Raw genomic sequence first — 17,518 nt, forward strand, 5'->3', positions numbered from 1 at the left:
ACAGCTTAATGCTAGCGTTAACATTGAAAACGCCACAGACATGCTAACGCGTTAGCATCGGTCCCATTTTTAAGTTATAAAATACATCTATCAACTGTTTCAGAAGACCATAACAGGTCAGTTTAACATAAAAATATTAAATATTACTCACAGACATACGCTCTTCAGGGTTTTAGTGGGAAAAAATTAGGATAAAGCGAAATAAAATCCACGAATGGTAGATCGAAGCACTGCTTCGACCTGCGAATCACTGCTTCGATTGGTTCAAGGTTCAAAGCAAAGCCGCACTGCAGAAAAGTTGATTACAGACCTGCTGCAGGTCTGTAATCAATGTAGAGAAATGATTATTTTCCTGACAAACAAGTGCGCAACTGCAAAAAAGCCTATCGGACATGCCTCATGACAAATCGGCCTGACTTCGTTGCAGTCACTAGTAATCAGTGGTGTCTCTGGGTGAAAACACGACTTTTTTCTTGTGTGTTTTTTTTGTAATGAGTAACAGTATGGTGCATAGAAAATGTATCGGAGTAGAAGTATGCAATTAAGGTCGGAAATGTAGTGAAGTAAAAGTGAAAGTAAGCTGAATTTAAAAAACTCAAGTAAAGTACAAAGTCTACCAAAACGTACTTAATTACAGTAGTGAAGTATTTTTACTTCGTTACTATACAACACTGCTCCCCACCCCCCATGGAATGAAAGGTTTTAAGCCCAGGTTACACATAGATGGACGGTTTTGTCGGCGGGCAGTACGTAGACCGAAGTTCGCGGTAGTTCCGGCTGTTTTCGCGGTGGAAACGGGCGAAGCATTTCACCGCCGTTTTGAGCGCCGTACTAGCCGCAAATACTTGGATAAAACGCCGCTAAATCCGCCGAATAAAGCGGTGTTTTGACTCCGTAGCATCTGGCACACGTCAGGCAACGGGGGTTAATACCCAGTTCTATCCTTTACAATCGCAGGTTAAGACGCGCGCGAGAACGGCGGTGTTCTGCTGCCGCTGATAATGCCCTGTGTACCGCTGGATTTATCCAGGTAAATCCGGCGTTACTCCAGGAACTTTTGCATATAGGCACCACCCCCAGAGTATAATAGGCTGAAGCAGCTGTCACTGCAGGGGGAGGGAGCTCATCCTCAGCCTTTTCTTCTCCTTTTCCCCTCCTCAACGTGTTGCTCGTCTGCACTACAGGGCTCTCCTTTGCTTCTGAACAAGACCTCTTGGTAAGTCCTTGCCGCTGCCAATTTTCTTTTAGGAGGCATACTGGAGCTTCTCTGCAAAAATATCTGGAGCTGACCGCGAGTGAGAGGCCTGCATGCAGCGCGCTAGCGTTTTTATACTGACCGCCGCCTATCGGCTGTTTGGAACACCATTAACCGGGAGGTGGCGTTTAGAACGGCGTACTGTCCACTAGCGCCGCCGTTTTGTCTTCCTCTGTCGCTGGTTAAAACACCTTTGAGGACGCCGATGTGGGCTCTATCGCCGTTGGTTAGGGATACAACGCCGGCCGCCAATTACAGCGGTGTAAACTGCGGCACTACAGGAAGGGGCAGGATGAAACGGCAATTAAAAAGTATCAAACACCGTTGTTCGCGTTGTCTCCGTCGTCACGCGAATTCTCCGGGACCGCTCCCGGAATTATTCGACATGTTGAATAATTTTTTCGACGATTCCCAGTAAAGCCGGAACTAAGCCACGCCCTAGTGCCGGCGTTAACAACGCCGTGTGATCCTTAAGACGGCCAAAAACTCTTCCGGGACGCTTCCGGGAGCTCTTACCGTCTATGTGTAAACGGGGCTTTACCCTCTAAGCTGCCAGAATAACATGAATCCTCAGCTTTAACCACATCTGTGTGATTTTTCATCACTAACAGTATTTCGTACTCTCTAAAGTTTTGCATGGTGGAGGATGCTGACGGCTGGATCTCTGCCCGCTCTGTCAGCTGCCTCTAACTCACTGCTCGAGCCCCGTCACGCTCACCTGTGGTTGGTGGTGGCGTCTGGGACAGCGTGTGCGCAGTCACCGGCTGGGTTTGGTCGCGTATTCACCTGGAAATGTGCAAACAGAAGCACAACACACACAAATGTGCACATGCACACACACAGACAATTACCAAATTGTCAAGGCCAACATACAGAAAGACACAGAGACGTGTGATCAGATCCCCTAATGAACAAGAACAAAACTCAGGCTCTGCGGTCAGCCCCGAGGTTAATTGGCTTTCGTGGCAGAGAAGGAAAAGAGGCAAAGAAGAAAGAGAGCGGAGCAGAGGAAGAGGAAGATGAACAGACAGCAGAAAAGGAAGCAGCGACAGAAGGGAGGCAAAGGTATAGAAACCAAGTTTGGGGGTTTTGGGCCTGCTGAGCTGCTACGCTGCTCAATTTGATGACAATCCTGTCCAGTAAGTCGGGCAGCAGCTGTGAAACATTCGAGTTTGAGCGGCTCCGCTTTGTCACTTGTTCTTCGCCTTTATTCATCAGCATTTATGTTTACTCTGAAGACCTATGAGCTTGACCCAGATATTCAAAAGAAAGAAGACGGTGTAAAAAAAAGCACTAAAAATAACTCCATTAATTGAGGTCAAAAGGACGGGGTGTTGAGTCCAGTAAAGCGCAGGGATTCTCACTTTAATTAGTGCCCAGGAAGACCTAAATTAAACACCAAACACACACACACACGGCTCCCCTCAGCCCATTACTTTAATATTAAAACAAAAGAAAAGAGCAGGAAGATTATCAAAGGGTCTAAGAAAGCATCCATCTTCCCAAAACACAGCCCAGAACATTTAAAAAAGATAAACTGATCTGGTTGACTGGCTGTTGGAAAAGCTCCACAGAGGACACATTAAATAAAGCACTTCAGTATTTGCGGGGAGATTTTATTATTGAAATGGAGATGAGCATAATATGGATCATCTGGAGAGACAGAGGAGGTGTCAAGTCATTTAACCCGTGGTAATTAACAGCGGGATTCAATAGCAACATATGGCCAACGTAAAACAGGAAGGTCCGGGGGCACTTCTAAATGGCAGGAAGGGGCTTGTAATGACAATTTCATGCTTGTGCACAGACATCCTCAACAGCATTCTGTTAAAACAACAATCTCATCAAATGAGGAATTTCTAATGCTAATTTCACTGGCACATCCTCCAGAATGGACCCAACTGAAGGTCTCATGTTGTCAGTGTGAGCAAACCATCAGGCGCAAACATCTACTGATGGCTAGTAAACAGGCTCCTGTGACCCGAGAACGCCTTGTGTGTCCACATACAAGTTCAACAAGATTTTTCTTTTGTTTTCTGTTTTTTAACGTAGCTAAAAATCAGCAAGCCAAGCCAGATGATTGGCACGCCTTTGGAGCCACTGGGCTTGGCTAGATCACTAGCTTGATCACAAATGAAATACTAGCTATCCAGTCTTGTCATAAGCAACTACAAAAATGTAATCTTAAACAGGAGTCTCACCCTGATCCACTTGAGGTTCATTTCAGAAGAGATGTGTTAACAGAACTGAGAGCTGCCTCTCTAGTCGACGTTCCACTCAGCTCACCTTTTTCATTTTTCAATTTTTTATTTTATAGTTTTCTCTGCCCGGTCATCTTCTTCTGTAGTTTACTGGCAGTTGGAGAACTGATTATGCCACTAAGTGGACAGAAAACTGGACTAACATTGTCTTGGCACCTAGCAGTCAGAGCTAATAACTTGATAATCATCATCACATCCTCCTTTCTATGAAGAGAAAACGACTACAGTGATGCACCAAGCAGAACTGATAAGAGCTACATTCTGTGCTTGGTGGTTTCATTACCCCAGCAGACTGGTGTAGGTTAAGTTTTGATATGACACGTTTATTCGTGCCTGGTAACCTTCATATATGTTCCATATACTCGTACTGTTTGTATATTATATACTTATTTCTAGCTATTCTTACCGTCTACTTTTTTAATATTTTGGGGTTTTTTGGTTTATTTTTTTAGCTATTAATAATTTTCTATACTTTTATTATATTATTATATATACTTTTTCTTGAGCCGTTTGGGTGGGTAGGGAGAGTTCCCATGAGATAAAAAAGCTTTTCAACCTACCATCCCTGGTTCTCAAGACCAGGCACCTAAATGGCTCTACTCTACTCTTTTCTACTCTCCTATTTTACTCTTCCTTTTTAGACATTTAGATATACCTTTATATACTGGCATAGTTCCACCTTAGAATTGGAATATAATATATAAGATATACCTTACTGAATTTTCATAAAGCTAGCATTTGTTTACTTGGGTAATTATGTTTAAAAAATAAAAATATTAAAAAGCTGCTTGGACTGCAGGTTTTATCTCAAGATTGGGACGCTGCACCGATACTAAATATTAAATATTTCTGATCAGGATCTGGGGGAAACAAAACCTCAATCAGGACATCCAAGAAGACGACAGTCCTACTGAGGTGTTCCAGAACTCTAACAGTAAGCAGGTTCAGCGTGACATCACGCTGGGAACTGCATAAACAAACAAACAAACAAACAAAAACAGACCTTGTGAAAGTCCAAGGACTTTAGTTTGAGGTGAAATTAGCCAAGTCTGTAGTCTGGATAGTTTACGACTGTAAAAGTTGGACACTGAAGGGGGGAGGAAAGAATGATCCAAGTTTCTGAAATGCAGCTATGAAGTTCCTAGAGTGAGCTGGAGAGAAAAGATATCCAATGAATGGATGAAAAGAGAGAAAAGACAATTGGAAATGGTCAAGAAGAGGAAGCTGACCAAGTATAACTACTGGAAGCAAAGAGGACACAGACTCGTCCCGACAAATATCGAGGGTGAGACCTGTACAAAGGGACGTAGAGGAAGAAGACGGTCTGAATGGACTGACAACATCAGGTTGTGGAGACGCAGAACAGATCATGTATGAAGGACAGCTGTGCACTGAAACGCTTACATCCCGTGAAGCTGGTGACCTGACAGCATACCAGCCTGACCTTTGGGCTTTTGTTGGGTGCAACTGTTTTTTAATCCCCATGTAGACAGTGTAGGTTTAAATCCTACATCATCTACACAGATCAGGTCGATGAACACTTCAATTACATCACACATGGAGAAAAAGAACACAACTATTAGAACTAGGGGCCAACCGATTACCAGCACTGATAATCAGTGGACCCCTAACTAGAACATTAACAGGTTTACATTGGTGATAATTACCCCCCCCCCAAAAAAAAAGAGTAATTATGTCAATCACACCCTGAGACATAATCCATTTGATTTCCCCACAGTTCCACAGATATTCGTGCTTGTGTTCGAGTGGTTTCCTGTTGCAGTTGCGCCATCTGATACAAGGGACCCGTGTAGCTTTTCTTTTTTTTTGGGGGGGGGGGGGGGGGGGTTTCAAGATACGTATTTTAAACCAATGGTCTTCTGAGATGAAATTGTGGTACGTGACTGTCACATTTATGGTGATTGGCCAAAATCAAATTATGCTGACCAATAAAACTGCACATGGATGAACTCCAGCTGAGATTACAAAGTGCATGGAAATGGTTAACGAGTTCTATGCACTCAGTGCCGGGTAGATTTGCAAAAGTGGTGCACAGATTTAGCACAATCCTAAATTGGCTTGAACATTCACACAGTTATTACAATAGAATGGATCGATTAGGATTTAAAGTTTGTCCACCCACCTCCATTCCACAAAACAGCCACAAAAAAAAGCCAACTACTGTGACTGAACTGGTGGAAAAGGGGGGGAAAAAAAGAGAAAGAAACGTAACGGGAAGCAAAGACAAACCCTGCTACAAACACAGCCAGTCATTTCTATACATAAACATAGAGAAGGGGAGGAGTGAAAGAAAAGGAGAGCCTTGACTGCAATTGACATTTCAATAAGTGGAACACAGCTTTACCAATCTATTTGCCACAACTCCACCCCCCATTCCCCGTGTAAGGCAGCTGAAACAATTATTGAGATAGGTACCTTCAGGCCATGTATGTTCCGGATCCCTGGAGTCTTGCCGGCTGAAAAGGTAATTGACTAGATTGTAGAACACATCACTGGGCCATTTACAAATGTGCTGAAAAGGAATCAGTTCTTTACAAAGAAAAAAAATGAAATGAGATGAGGTTTACTCTGAAATTAGTTGTAGACAAGAGACTGATTGAGATGTTGGGCTCCTGAGACCGCTCGTAGGAAGGAAAACGGCACATTAGAGAAAAAGAAAAGCTCCATCTATCTCAAAAGATGGATGGTTAGATAGAGAGAGAGAGAGAATAAAAATGTGCTGTCACTTTGGCCTTGGGGATCGATTTATGATTTTGTAACTTTTTGAGTGATGAAAAAATAATTTGTACAAATATAGAAAAGGAGCCGTCTACTGAGATGACACTCTCAGTGCAAACTACACAATGGCAGCTTACAATTTTTTTATTCTTTGACAACAGAAGCTGCCAAAACAACAATACTGCTGTAAAACAGTATTACTGGTCTGAGATCAGTGTCACGTGTCTGTAAATACCTCGTGGAAATATCTGAAGAGGTTCTGGCAGCAGTCCATTAACACGCTGTTCATTCACCGTGTTGCAGTACTAAAAGGAAAAAGAAAGTAAAACCATGAAAAGTCACTGCAAACTATCAAAAGTGAAATTGGCAAAAGCATTGAAAAAACAAAGGACAACAACAGCCAAAGAGTCCACATAACAGTTCCGCTTTGTGCGCTTTGCAACAGTATTATAAAACCATCTGTGTCCTGCAGGGAAAACTTGCAAGTGACTGAAAATATCATGTTCATAAGTTGTGTAAAAACACTTCCATTCTTCACGCATTGAGCATCCACATGTAAATGTTTGAATCTTGTACACAACATATTCAAAATGAATTCACAAAAGAGAGTTTTATATCCATGAACTTGTATTTCTGTGATTTACATGATATACATTTCTTACCATATATTATATTACAGATGATGCCAACGTAAAGTCTAGCCAGAGGAAAATCAAGAAGCATTCAAATGATAAATGATAAATGGTAAATGGACTGCATTATATCACGCTTTTCTATCTGCATCAGATGCTCAAAGTGCTTTACAATAATGCCTCACATTCACCCTGATGTCAAGCTGCTGCCATGCAAGGTGCCCACTACACAACGGGAGCAACTAGGGGATTAAGGACCTTGCCCAAGGGCCCTTAGTGATTTTTTCGGTCAGGCTGGGATTTGAACCGAGGATCCTCTGGTCTCAAGCCCAACGCTTAAGCACTAGACCATCACCTCCCCTAAATGATGATGATTTTATACTTCATTCACCAGTTTTTGCCGAGTAGCAATCCTCACAACTGAACGTTGCTGCATATGATGTTAATGCCTTTTTGATCTTTGAGTATATTTTATATAACAGCTGAGTGGATCCTTGTCATTTGATTGGTGATTTGTATGTCACATGACATGGATTATTCATCCCATTTGTGTTCCATTGCAGTTAGTGCGCAATTTGCTTTCCATATGTTTTGTACCATCGCACGCTCCGAACCCCACCCACTAGTGGGGGCAACATTTAGCTAAACATGCAGAGTTTGTTTTGCTAACGGATGACGATTTGAAGGAGCTAATTGATGGTGCTAATTCTTCTAACACAAAAAACAAAACAAATCCACTATAAATCCATACACTTTTTTTTTTTTTTTTTTTGGAAGCACATGAAGTCAGTGCACAGCATGACAAACCACATCATCGCAATTTTGGCCTCCTATTTAAAGTTCATATTGGACTGTTAAGCAGCAGTGTTGCACCAAAATGTAAGTCCCTTTTATGTTGTTTAGACATTAATAAAATATCAAATGACAAGGATCTATTTTAGCAGTTATTAATGTTTTTAATGTAATTATTTAAATAAAATTAAATATTTAATTCGGTGAAAGCTGGAACATACCATTCAACGAAGCGTCACCTTATGAAATAGTCGTACCACTGAACTCATAAACATTCATTATTTGTATATGATTTTACTTGTGTATTTATTAATTTGGAGGTAATAAAATTCACTTAAATAGTTTTAAAACACATCCCGTACAAGATAACATTCTTACAGTGTGACACATCGTATTAAAAATTATGAGTTCCGACGCATATAAATTATTAGATCAAAGTGTGCAGGTGAGTGAGTGGGTCCACAAATATCCACAAGTAACTCTACAAACTGCTGCACATTCAGCTTTGGAATGTTGAGTTCTGGGAGATACAGGTGAAGACGACTCATTTTTTTAAACGTGATAATGACTGTAAATGATTGCTAGTTCATTTATGCACAATCTGTTATTGCAGTATCAAAGATGTGTGCCCTGGAACCTGCACTGTTAAATCTTAGTTTTGCCAGGGAAAATAAACAACATCCTCTGTGTGACACGTAAGGTCGCACATTATACAATTTAAAAATGTCATTCCCTCCTTACAACTGCAAAGGTAGTATTGTCCCCTTTTTGAACGGTTACTAGATTTGATCTGTTTTTGATTCTGTTTTAGGGTGATCTCCTATTGCTGACTTTTCACCCAGATTTCCGTCCAACTTTCAGAATTGAGGAAATCGTCTGGATTGTGTTGAGTTGTAGCCAATATTCCATTTGTATGGAATCGTAGATCTTCCCGGCATTACCTACTCTTTTATATCAGCTTACAAACCATTGTAATCGAGTATTGCTGAATACACCCAAGTACCATAAGTACAAGAAGTACCTCTCCCATTACACGACTGCTTTTGTGCAAGCAGCAGTGCAAAATGTTACTTCTGCGTCTTCCTCACACTTGTAAAAAAAGCAAAAATGTCTTCTTTTTTATATCTCAATATTGTCTTCTGTTGAAGAGAATTTCATGCTTTTAATGGGAGGATCAGGAGGCTTCTGCTCAGAGAACAATGGGTCCAGATTAATACACATTGTGCCTGATCAACTTTCACCCAGTTTTACAACAATTAAATCAAATTATTCACTTTTAAGATCACAATTTATCCCAACATCACAACTTTTTTTAAACATGTCTGAAACTTTACAGTTGCTCAGTGTTCCACAATTGTACTTTTGCCACAGATTACACTTGATTTCAAGCCTTGATTGGGTATCTGATTGTTTTTGGCACCCCAAACAGACGGCTGGGTATTAACAATTGGCAATGGGAGCACCCGTTACACTGGTTGCATGCTATTCTCACTTAAGAGGAAAGCCAGCCAATGGTCTTGATCCCCATCGCTGGGTCCTAGTGGCCACTAATGCCACAGTTACTAGAATAGTGCAAAGTAAAATTTAATTTAACCTTTATTTAACCAGGTTAGTCCCATTGAGATCAAGACCTGTTTTGCAAGGGAGACCTGGACAATGATAAAGTTTCCAATTCACCTAACCTCCATGTCAAAAAATAATTTTCTTATTCCGTTTAGTCTTTACTTTTACTTTCATTCTTTATTTTCCAGTCTTCATTTTGTGGCCAAAATAAATCTGACTCAGAAATAAATTTAAAGCTGTGGATGTGATTATGCAAAACACTGACAAATTTCTCATGAATCATATGGGGGTGGAAACAGCTGTTTATTTAAACGGCATCAGTTAAACTACAGCGTCCCAAAATGTGGGCCTGCTGTGTTGAAATCTGTTGCCCGTGAGGACCAAAGCCCCGTGGGCTTGTTCTGGAGTGGTGTAGCATTAACCCTCTTCTCCTGTAGGTCAACAACTTGCCAAACACTCGCACCCTACAGGAACTAACACGTGCACATGCACTCTGGAGCCTACGAGGCGCTCGCCATGGCAACATTATAATTGATGTTTCGTCTACCCGAACCATCTGTTAAACCGAGAGACTGTGTGTTTACACACAATCCTCATTGGAGGCTGGAAATCAACAAAAATTAACACGGAGACCTGACGGTGAGCGCAGTGTTCACCGCACATTTTCACCTCAACTCCAGCGTCATCGTAGAGATATGTAAATTTGCCCTCTCATTTTTGCAGGGAGGGAGGGAAACAGTGGGACCAGCTTGGATCAGAATGGCTACCCAAGTGGCACAGGTGTTATTAAAAGGCCTATTTATCACTGTCAGAGCCCTTCTCGCTCAGAGCCCCTCAGCTTTTGCCCTGCAGCGTTCTCACTAGGCCACATCTGAACAATGGGTCTAATACCAAAAACATGCCGTGTTTGGGGGGGGGGGGGGGGGGGGGGGGGAGGGTATGGCTTCACGTACCTTTAATTTTCTGCTTTGCTAGCTTATTGATTAAGGCTGCAATTACCACCTAATCCAAAGTAGGTGTGTTATTAAAAGACAGTCTCCATTGTTGGCCAATAACTAAACAGTGTCCGATCCCAAATACCATCGCTCAGCCTTAAGGGACAAGCGGGAGAGCAGCTCTCATCATCATTAGCACATTAAGCGGAAATAGGAGGAAAAATTGCGGAATTGGTGTGTCTACCTCCAGGGGGAGACAAGTGAAGAACGGTTGAGGTCACATGACTGTTTTCAAGCTCCTGACACAGGCCAGTTTTTAACTTTAACAGGGAGCGTCAGCCTTCCAGAGTGTCAAACTATGATTAGAACGGCCTGGAAGATGTGGAGCTCTCACAGGAACACGTAACAATCAGCGTCCTCACCGACGCCAAATACGTTTCACAATAAATGCCCTCCGAAGACAAATGTTAATTAAATGTGAGCATTAATTTAGTGGAACAAAACCTTTGTTAGACATGAAAACCCAACATAATTACAACATACTTAAAAGTTGTCCTTCAAGGATTAATAAATTAATTTAAAAAGAAGCCACAATAAACTGAAACCAACAGTAGCCAATTAAATTAAGAAAATTGTTGCTTGGAAGGTTACATGTGTGTCAACTGTGGATAATCATATCAAACATACAAACTGGGTGATACAGTCTTTTAGAATTAGTTCTACTTAAAACCATAAACAACATTCACAAAAATGACCTGCAGGAGTACAAGTGGGAGTCCAAAACAAAGGCATCCAAAAAATATTAAAATCTTTCAATTAATTCATGGCCATCTTATAAAAGTAAAAAAAACAGTCTTCATCAGGGCACACTGATGTAAAAGTAAAAAAAAAAAAAAAAAAAAAAACTACAAAGCAATTAATGAAAAACTACAGAGCCCCTCTAGGGACATGGTGGTTCTTTTTTTTTTTGGGCCCAGATTATTGCATTCCCTTCAATACCTTTTTAGTCCATATTTCCAGCCTGGCCACACACAGGTTCGTTGAATTGTTTGGATGGATTTCACATCATGGATAACCAGAACTTGATTAAGTTTTACTTTAACCTGGGGCTCACATACAATAAGCTTTGTCTGTGAGACACAATGTGACTATGTGAATGAAGACTCTGAAGCGTATTTTTAAGAAAAATGGTCTGTTTCGGCAGAGATATGATGCACTAGAAGATGCCGTGCACTTTATTTGGGGGGGGGGGGGGGGGATCCGAGGTTGTATAAATAAACTATATTTCATACGGAGTCTTACAGCTCTGCAAGTTGTAGCAACTTCATCATCTCACAGGATTCCATTCTCTTGTGAATCCTGTTGCTATCTGCTGTGTGTGTGTGTGTGTGTATATACGCACATATGAGTTCAGTCTCCCCCCATGTGATTCCACTCACTGTGTGCTCTGATAGGCTTGAGCTTTAATATGATATTTAATATTTTATATTAGGTTATTGCGAGGGAATGTAATGATATTGCGAGGGAACGCAACCCTATCCCAAAAAACCATGTCCCAAGGCGGGCTCCGTAAAAAACAATACACACAATAACAAAGAATAGTAAAATCCTGGAAAAAGAAAAAAACAAAAAAGAAATACTAATAATGGAAAAAATAATGAGGGAACAACAAAATATCTATCAGATTATATTCTATATTCATTAAGACAACAGCTTTCTATTAATGTGATTTTTCCGTCTGTCCTATTGGTAATAGATTATTGGCTTGGTATATAGCTTGGTAATAGATATTTTTTGTTGTCTTCGTTATTGCTACTTAAATTACTGGTATTATTTAATTAGTTTTTTTACTATTCTTTATAGTGTTGTTTATCATTTGTCTTTGTCATTACTCACCTTGCTTTTGCATTAACTATTTTTTCCTTTTGTACTGCTATTGCTTTTTCCTTTCTACACAGGTCGTTATCTGTGGGAATTAATTACTTGATTTGTCTTTTTCTGCATCTGCCATCTTTGTATGTTGACATTTGAGCTCCGATGAAGACTGCTGAGAGGAATTAGAAATATTTAGATATCCATGAATTAGCTGAAGACATTTTACATATTTTCCACAGAGGGCTTTGACTGCCACTTGTATTCCAGCAGACTTTTTTCATTTTTGTGAATTTTGTGTAAACTGTTGCTCTTATCCACGATGAGCACCTGATTTTTATAGACACCGTGTGACCCCAATGCACCTCTTTTTTATTCATTGCTATCAACACAATTCATTGAACATAAGACCAAATTGAGATATTTCTTTACAACTTTAAATGTCCGACTGCACCTGGTCAGTACCGAGTCATGAAGTCAGCGCTCACAGGTTCCACACCGTCCCTGCAGAACTGAAGACTGTCAAAGGTGTTTATTATGAGGAAGTTTTAAATGTCACTCAGCAATATGACATGAAGTTGACTAACTGAAGGAAGATTTGTTCAGGTTCATTAACAACTGGAACGTCTCCAATCAGAGACAGATCATTTATAAGGGCGATCAGGCGACGCACCAAAGGGGACATGGGAGGATACTTTCCTATCACAGTCTCCTACAACATGACCAGCAGTTTTGGCTGATCGACACACTTTGTCCTGTCTCTGAATATCAAAGTCTAATCAGTGTAACAACGTATTCCGTAAGGTACACTGTAATAGATTTGACCAATGGTTACTTAAAAAATTGTGCCAACAGTGACACATAATGTAATTGAATAGATTTTAGGTCGACTATTTTAATTAAAAAGAACTGAATACATTTAACTAATTAAAAAAAAAATTAAGTACATGTTAATAAAGGCAACAACTGAAATGTGTTGGATTTAGTAGCAGCACACCAAATGATGAGGATTTACTAAATATTTTAGGCGATATAACTCATCAATTTCACAAGGAAAGCATCTGGCGTAAGATTTATGCCAGATGCCTTTCCTGACGCAACTTACATGGAAGGATGTGGTGGGGTAGGGTTTGAACCGGGAACCTTAGACACTGAAACCAAGCGCACCAACCACTTGGCCACCAGCTCTGCCCGACTCATATTCTAGCACATTGTTTCTTAAGCTAACCGAAAATACAATGAAATGAATTAGGGTGATTAAATAACTAAACCATATAACATCACATCATTAGATAATTATTTGAAATCATGAAAAACATTTGTGGATTTAGTATAATTTATCTTATGAATGACAATCTTTTGACCCCATGTGTCCATAATGTAGTTTTCCATGTTGATGTTGTTGCCATGTTGTGATTACTGGGGGTAATGCTACATGAGGTGACCAGACAATGGAAGCTAGTTAGCTAGATCACTTATTTGCACAATACAATGTAACAAACTGTCTACTTAGCCCCACCCCCCTGCACAAAGAAATCTGTCAGGAGCCGCCACCGTCTCCAATACCTTTAATATGGATTCCTTCAGACATGAACCTGACCAACTTTGCCAAATGTCACACAGAGCAACACACAACCTCCAACCACAAGAGAGTCTAACAAGTTGTTCCAGCTAATACGTAATACACTGGTTTCCCTTAATTTTCATCCATTTCACATAATGGCTGTTTCATCACCTGAAATTAACACTGAGGGAAAAATCCACAGATGTCTCTGAGGAGGCAAAACAGCAACTACAGCAAACAACCACAAAAACCCAGAATGCAAATGATCACTGACCTGTATAACCTTTGTGTGAGACATCTAAAGAACCTGGCGAGTGCACATTACAGTGAGCGCCATATTTTTCAGGTAATCAGCAGCTTTTTGTACAAGTCCCATAAGGAGGAAGAATCCATTATGGGGCCCATGGAACTGTTTGCTAAAAAATTCATTATGCAAATGGTGTTAAGATATTTGTGTGCGTCACATTGAGGTACAGGCTGGAGTTGTAAATTAATGTGTCATTAAGACGTTACATCTGAATAAAGCACAAGCCTCACACTGGGACTTTGCTATAAAGGGGATGAGGGACGGAACACGTCAGGCACAATTCAGTGCATTTTTCAGCCACAACGTTGAACTCATGACGGACGCTAACCTAATCCAGCAAACAGCTGAAGGAGGCCGTCAGGTCGTCAGTCTGCAACCAACAACTGAAGCTAAGTGTGCTTAACACATCAAGACAACAATCCGACAACACACACACGCGCACGCATTATGTAGTTTATCAGTGTTGAACACAGTCACTGGCTGGTCTGTCACCGACAAACCCATATCATTTGAGAGCGTACGTACCTCTGCCAAACCCCAACAGCACTTTGTTTATATGTGAAGGGATTAACTGCTGAACAAAGAGAGGGAATAAGCTTCATACTACTCAGCATTCCATTTTTTTTTTGTACTTTGTGGGACAGCCAGAAACACAACAATGAGGACGTCTCGTCCTGTGTAAGTCTGTGTTTTTAAAGTGTTTTGCCATTTTAAAAAGTTGATTTACATTTCATGAGGTAAACGTACACATTTAGCTCCACAATAAAGTTTTGGTCTCTCTAGTAGCAACAAGAAGCAGTTTAAGCTCAACTTTTCTGTGCCTCATACAATCATATTAATTAGCCCGTAAGCTTCTGCTTGCTAATGTGGTGTTTGAGTTTTGCTTCTTGTTGCACTGCATTTCAAAAATAGGCTCAAGAAACCCTGAAATCTTTTGGACAGCTAACAAGTAAATTTGACTAAAAATTGAGAAAATGACAATGATGCAAGATCAACAAAAGATTGTGTGTGGGTCGGCATTGTTTCAAGGAATCTATGTGCAGAATCAAGCTATAAACTGTGACGTGTACAAACTGTCATTTTTGGTGGGGGGGGGCTTAGCATGATTCAAGAAGAATGACATTTTTTAGTTATTTATTTATTTTGTCTGTAGTTACCTCCCAAATAACCTTTATGCAAAACTGCAGAAAAACCCTTCAGTAACATTTCACTAATTAATTAAATGGTGTGAAAAAATGGCAATGTGATCCAGCAAGAATCAGAAAGATCAACTTATCACAACCAGCCAGACTCTCAAGGAATGTTTGGAACAAATTTTTGAAAAATTCATAAAATGGTTTTCAGAAAATCATCACATGGTGCTTCATGCACCAAGCGCCAATCTGATGGCATTAGTTCTCTAGATTTTGGTCCAAAGAATTACAAATAAATGTGAAAAAGACAAATGCAACTTAATATATGTGTTCTTCCCTTTTCCAGACGTATATTTGGACAGATGCAACTAGCATATTCTACCGTTGGAGGGCCCAGAGCCAAGCATCAGCCCACCCCCATTAATTGAAGAAAGTCAGTTAAATCCCCACCCCAAATTAAAATAAATTACAAGGAATACATTTATCGAATAAGAGAAGGACAAAAAAAGACACACACATGAGTGAGATATTTTTAACTTTTTTGTGATGAAACCAGACATTTCAGTGCTGCGTTTGATACCATGGATCATCATATTCTACTCAAGAGGCTGGAGAATAATTTTGGGATTACTGGGAGGTGGTTGACATCATACCTGACCAGTCGTTCTCACTGTGATTTGTACAATAACACTACCTCTAACCTTAGTGACATGAAATTTGGGGTTCCACAGGGGTCCGTCTTAGCCCCCCTGCTTTTCTCCCTTTATATAGCACCCCTTGGGCACATATTGGAGCGTTTTGGCTCCAATATGGTTTTACCTTTCATGGCTATGCTGATGACACTCAGTTATACATAGAGATACCTGCTGGTAAGCTCATCTACATAAAATCCTTACAAGATTGCCTTGCATCTGTGAGACGCTGAATGTCTAGCAACTTCCTACTTTTAAACTCTGATAAGACTGAAATGATGGTTCTTGGTCCAGTGAGACACTGGCATCAATTTGACCAGCTACTTAAGGCTTAGCCTAGGCTCATGTGTCATACATCAGACTGACAAATTGAGGAGACCTTGGGGTCATTTTTGATCCTATGTTGTCCTTTGACCTCCAAATTAGAGATATTACTAGGACTATTTTCTTCCACCTGTGAAATATAGCGAAGATTCGTCCCATCCTGTCTCTGGCTGATGCTGAGACCCTGATCCATGCCTTTGTCTCTTCTAGATTGGACTACTGCAATGTTCTATTTTCTGGTTTACTGCAGTCCATCATTGGGGCTCTCCAATTGGTTCAAAATGCTGCTGCCAGACTTACACCTATTTTGGTGTCTTTTCACTGGCTTCCTGTCCCAGTGAGATCAGATTTTAAGTTTCTGCTACTAGTCTATAAAATTATTCAGACTGGCACCTCCCTACCTAGCTGACCTAATCAAACCTTACGTACTGACCTGGGCTTTACGTTCTCAGGGTGCAGGACTACTTTGTGTCCCTAAGGTGAATAAGAAGTCTGCGGGTCACAGAGCTTTCTCTTATCGTGCCCCTGTTCTGTGGAATGATCTCCCTGCGTCAATAAAACAGTCAGATTCTGTGAAGACTTTCAAGTCCAGACTTAAGATGCACTTATTTTCCCTTTCGTATGGCAGCATACTGACATAGTATGTTACTATGCTTTTTACTCTTTAAAATTCATTATTAGTAAACGGAGCGTGCCGCAGCCTCAACTTTACCTAAATTCTGGGTGTTTTAGTAAAGTTTAGGGCTAGTGGCCAGCAATCACCATAGTATTTCTTTTGTTTTTCTTGTTGTTTAATGCTGACAAATTATACTGTATTTGTTGTCTTTCTGATGCCTGATTCTGTTTTTTTCTCTCTGTTTGAGGTGCAGCTCCATCCAGAGATGGGTGTGGTATTTGTTTCTGTAACCCTCCTGCTCAGTGCACCAGCAACATTTCCTGGATATTCGTTTTTGTAATTTGGGTCAGTATCATGGCCCAAGCAGAGGTTCACCCCTTTGATTCTGGTCTGCTTGAAGTTTCTTCCTCAATTCCTTACCACTGTCGCCTGTATGTTTGCTCTGGGGGTTGGTAAGGTTAGACCTTACTTGTGTGAAGCACCTCGAGGCCACTTTGTTGTGATTTGGCGCTATATAAATGAAAATAAATTAAAATTGAAATTGGGCATTCGGACAAACAGAATATTGGCCATGCTCGTGTATCAGACCACCCCCTCTTCAGGCAAAATTTCACATGGAGAGACCTGGACCCTACGACGGGCAAATACAGTAATACACCTGTGTGACATGTAGCCCAGAAAAAAAAAGTCCTCCAGACAAAACAAACATAAGTTTTCAAAGGAATATCAGACTGTGTGGAGTTGATCTGAACACATCATAATGAAGCTGTTGCAGGTCGTCCTTATTTCTCAACAGCTGCTGCTGTCGCCTAATCGCCCTGCTACTGTATGCT

The 17,518-nt window shown here is 40.6% G+C and overlaps 1 protein-coding gene across 2 annotated transcripts in view; it reads right to left on the bottom strand.

Moving 5' to 3' along the window:
* The window catches only part of map2k5 (mitogen-activated protein kinase kinase 5), a 171,874-nt gene that overhangs the window by 141,553 nt on the left and 12,803 nt on the right, over positions 1-17,518 (bottom strand). For both annotated transcript variants that reach the window (XM_034183198.1, XM_034183191.1), the window contains exons 4-6: positions 6,491-6,560; positions 5,953-5,993; positions 1,974-2,041 (exon numbers count right to left, since the gene is read on the bottom strand). In XM_034183198.1, coding sequence (XP_034039089.1) covers positions 1,974-2,041; positions 5,953-5,993; positions 6,491-6,560 — 179 coding nt within the window. The remainder of the gene's footprint in view (positions 1-1,973; positions 2,042-5,952; positions 5,994-6,490; positions 6,561-17,518) is intronic.

The sequence above is a fragment of the Thalassophryne amazonica genome, chromosome 2 (genome assembly GCF_902500255.1).
Source record: "Thalassophryne amazonica chromosome 2, fThaAma1.1, whole genome shotgun sequence".
Taxonomy (NCBI): domain Eukaryota; kingdom Metazoa; phylum Chordata; class Actinopteri; order Batrachoidiformes; family Batrachoididae; genus Thalassophryne; species Thalassophryne amazonica.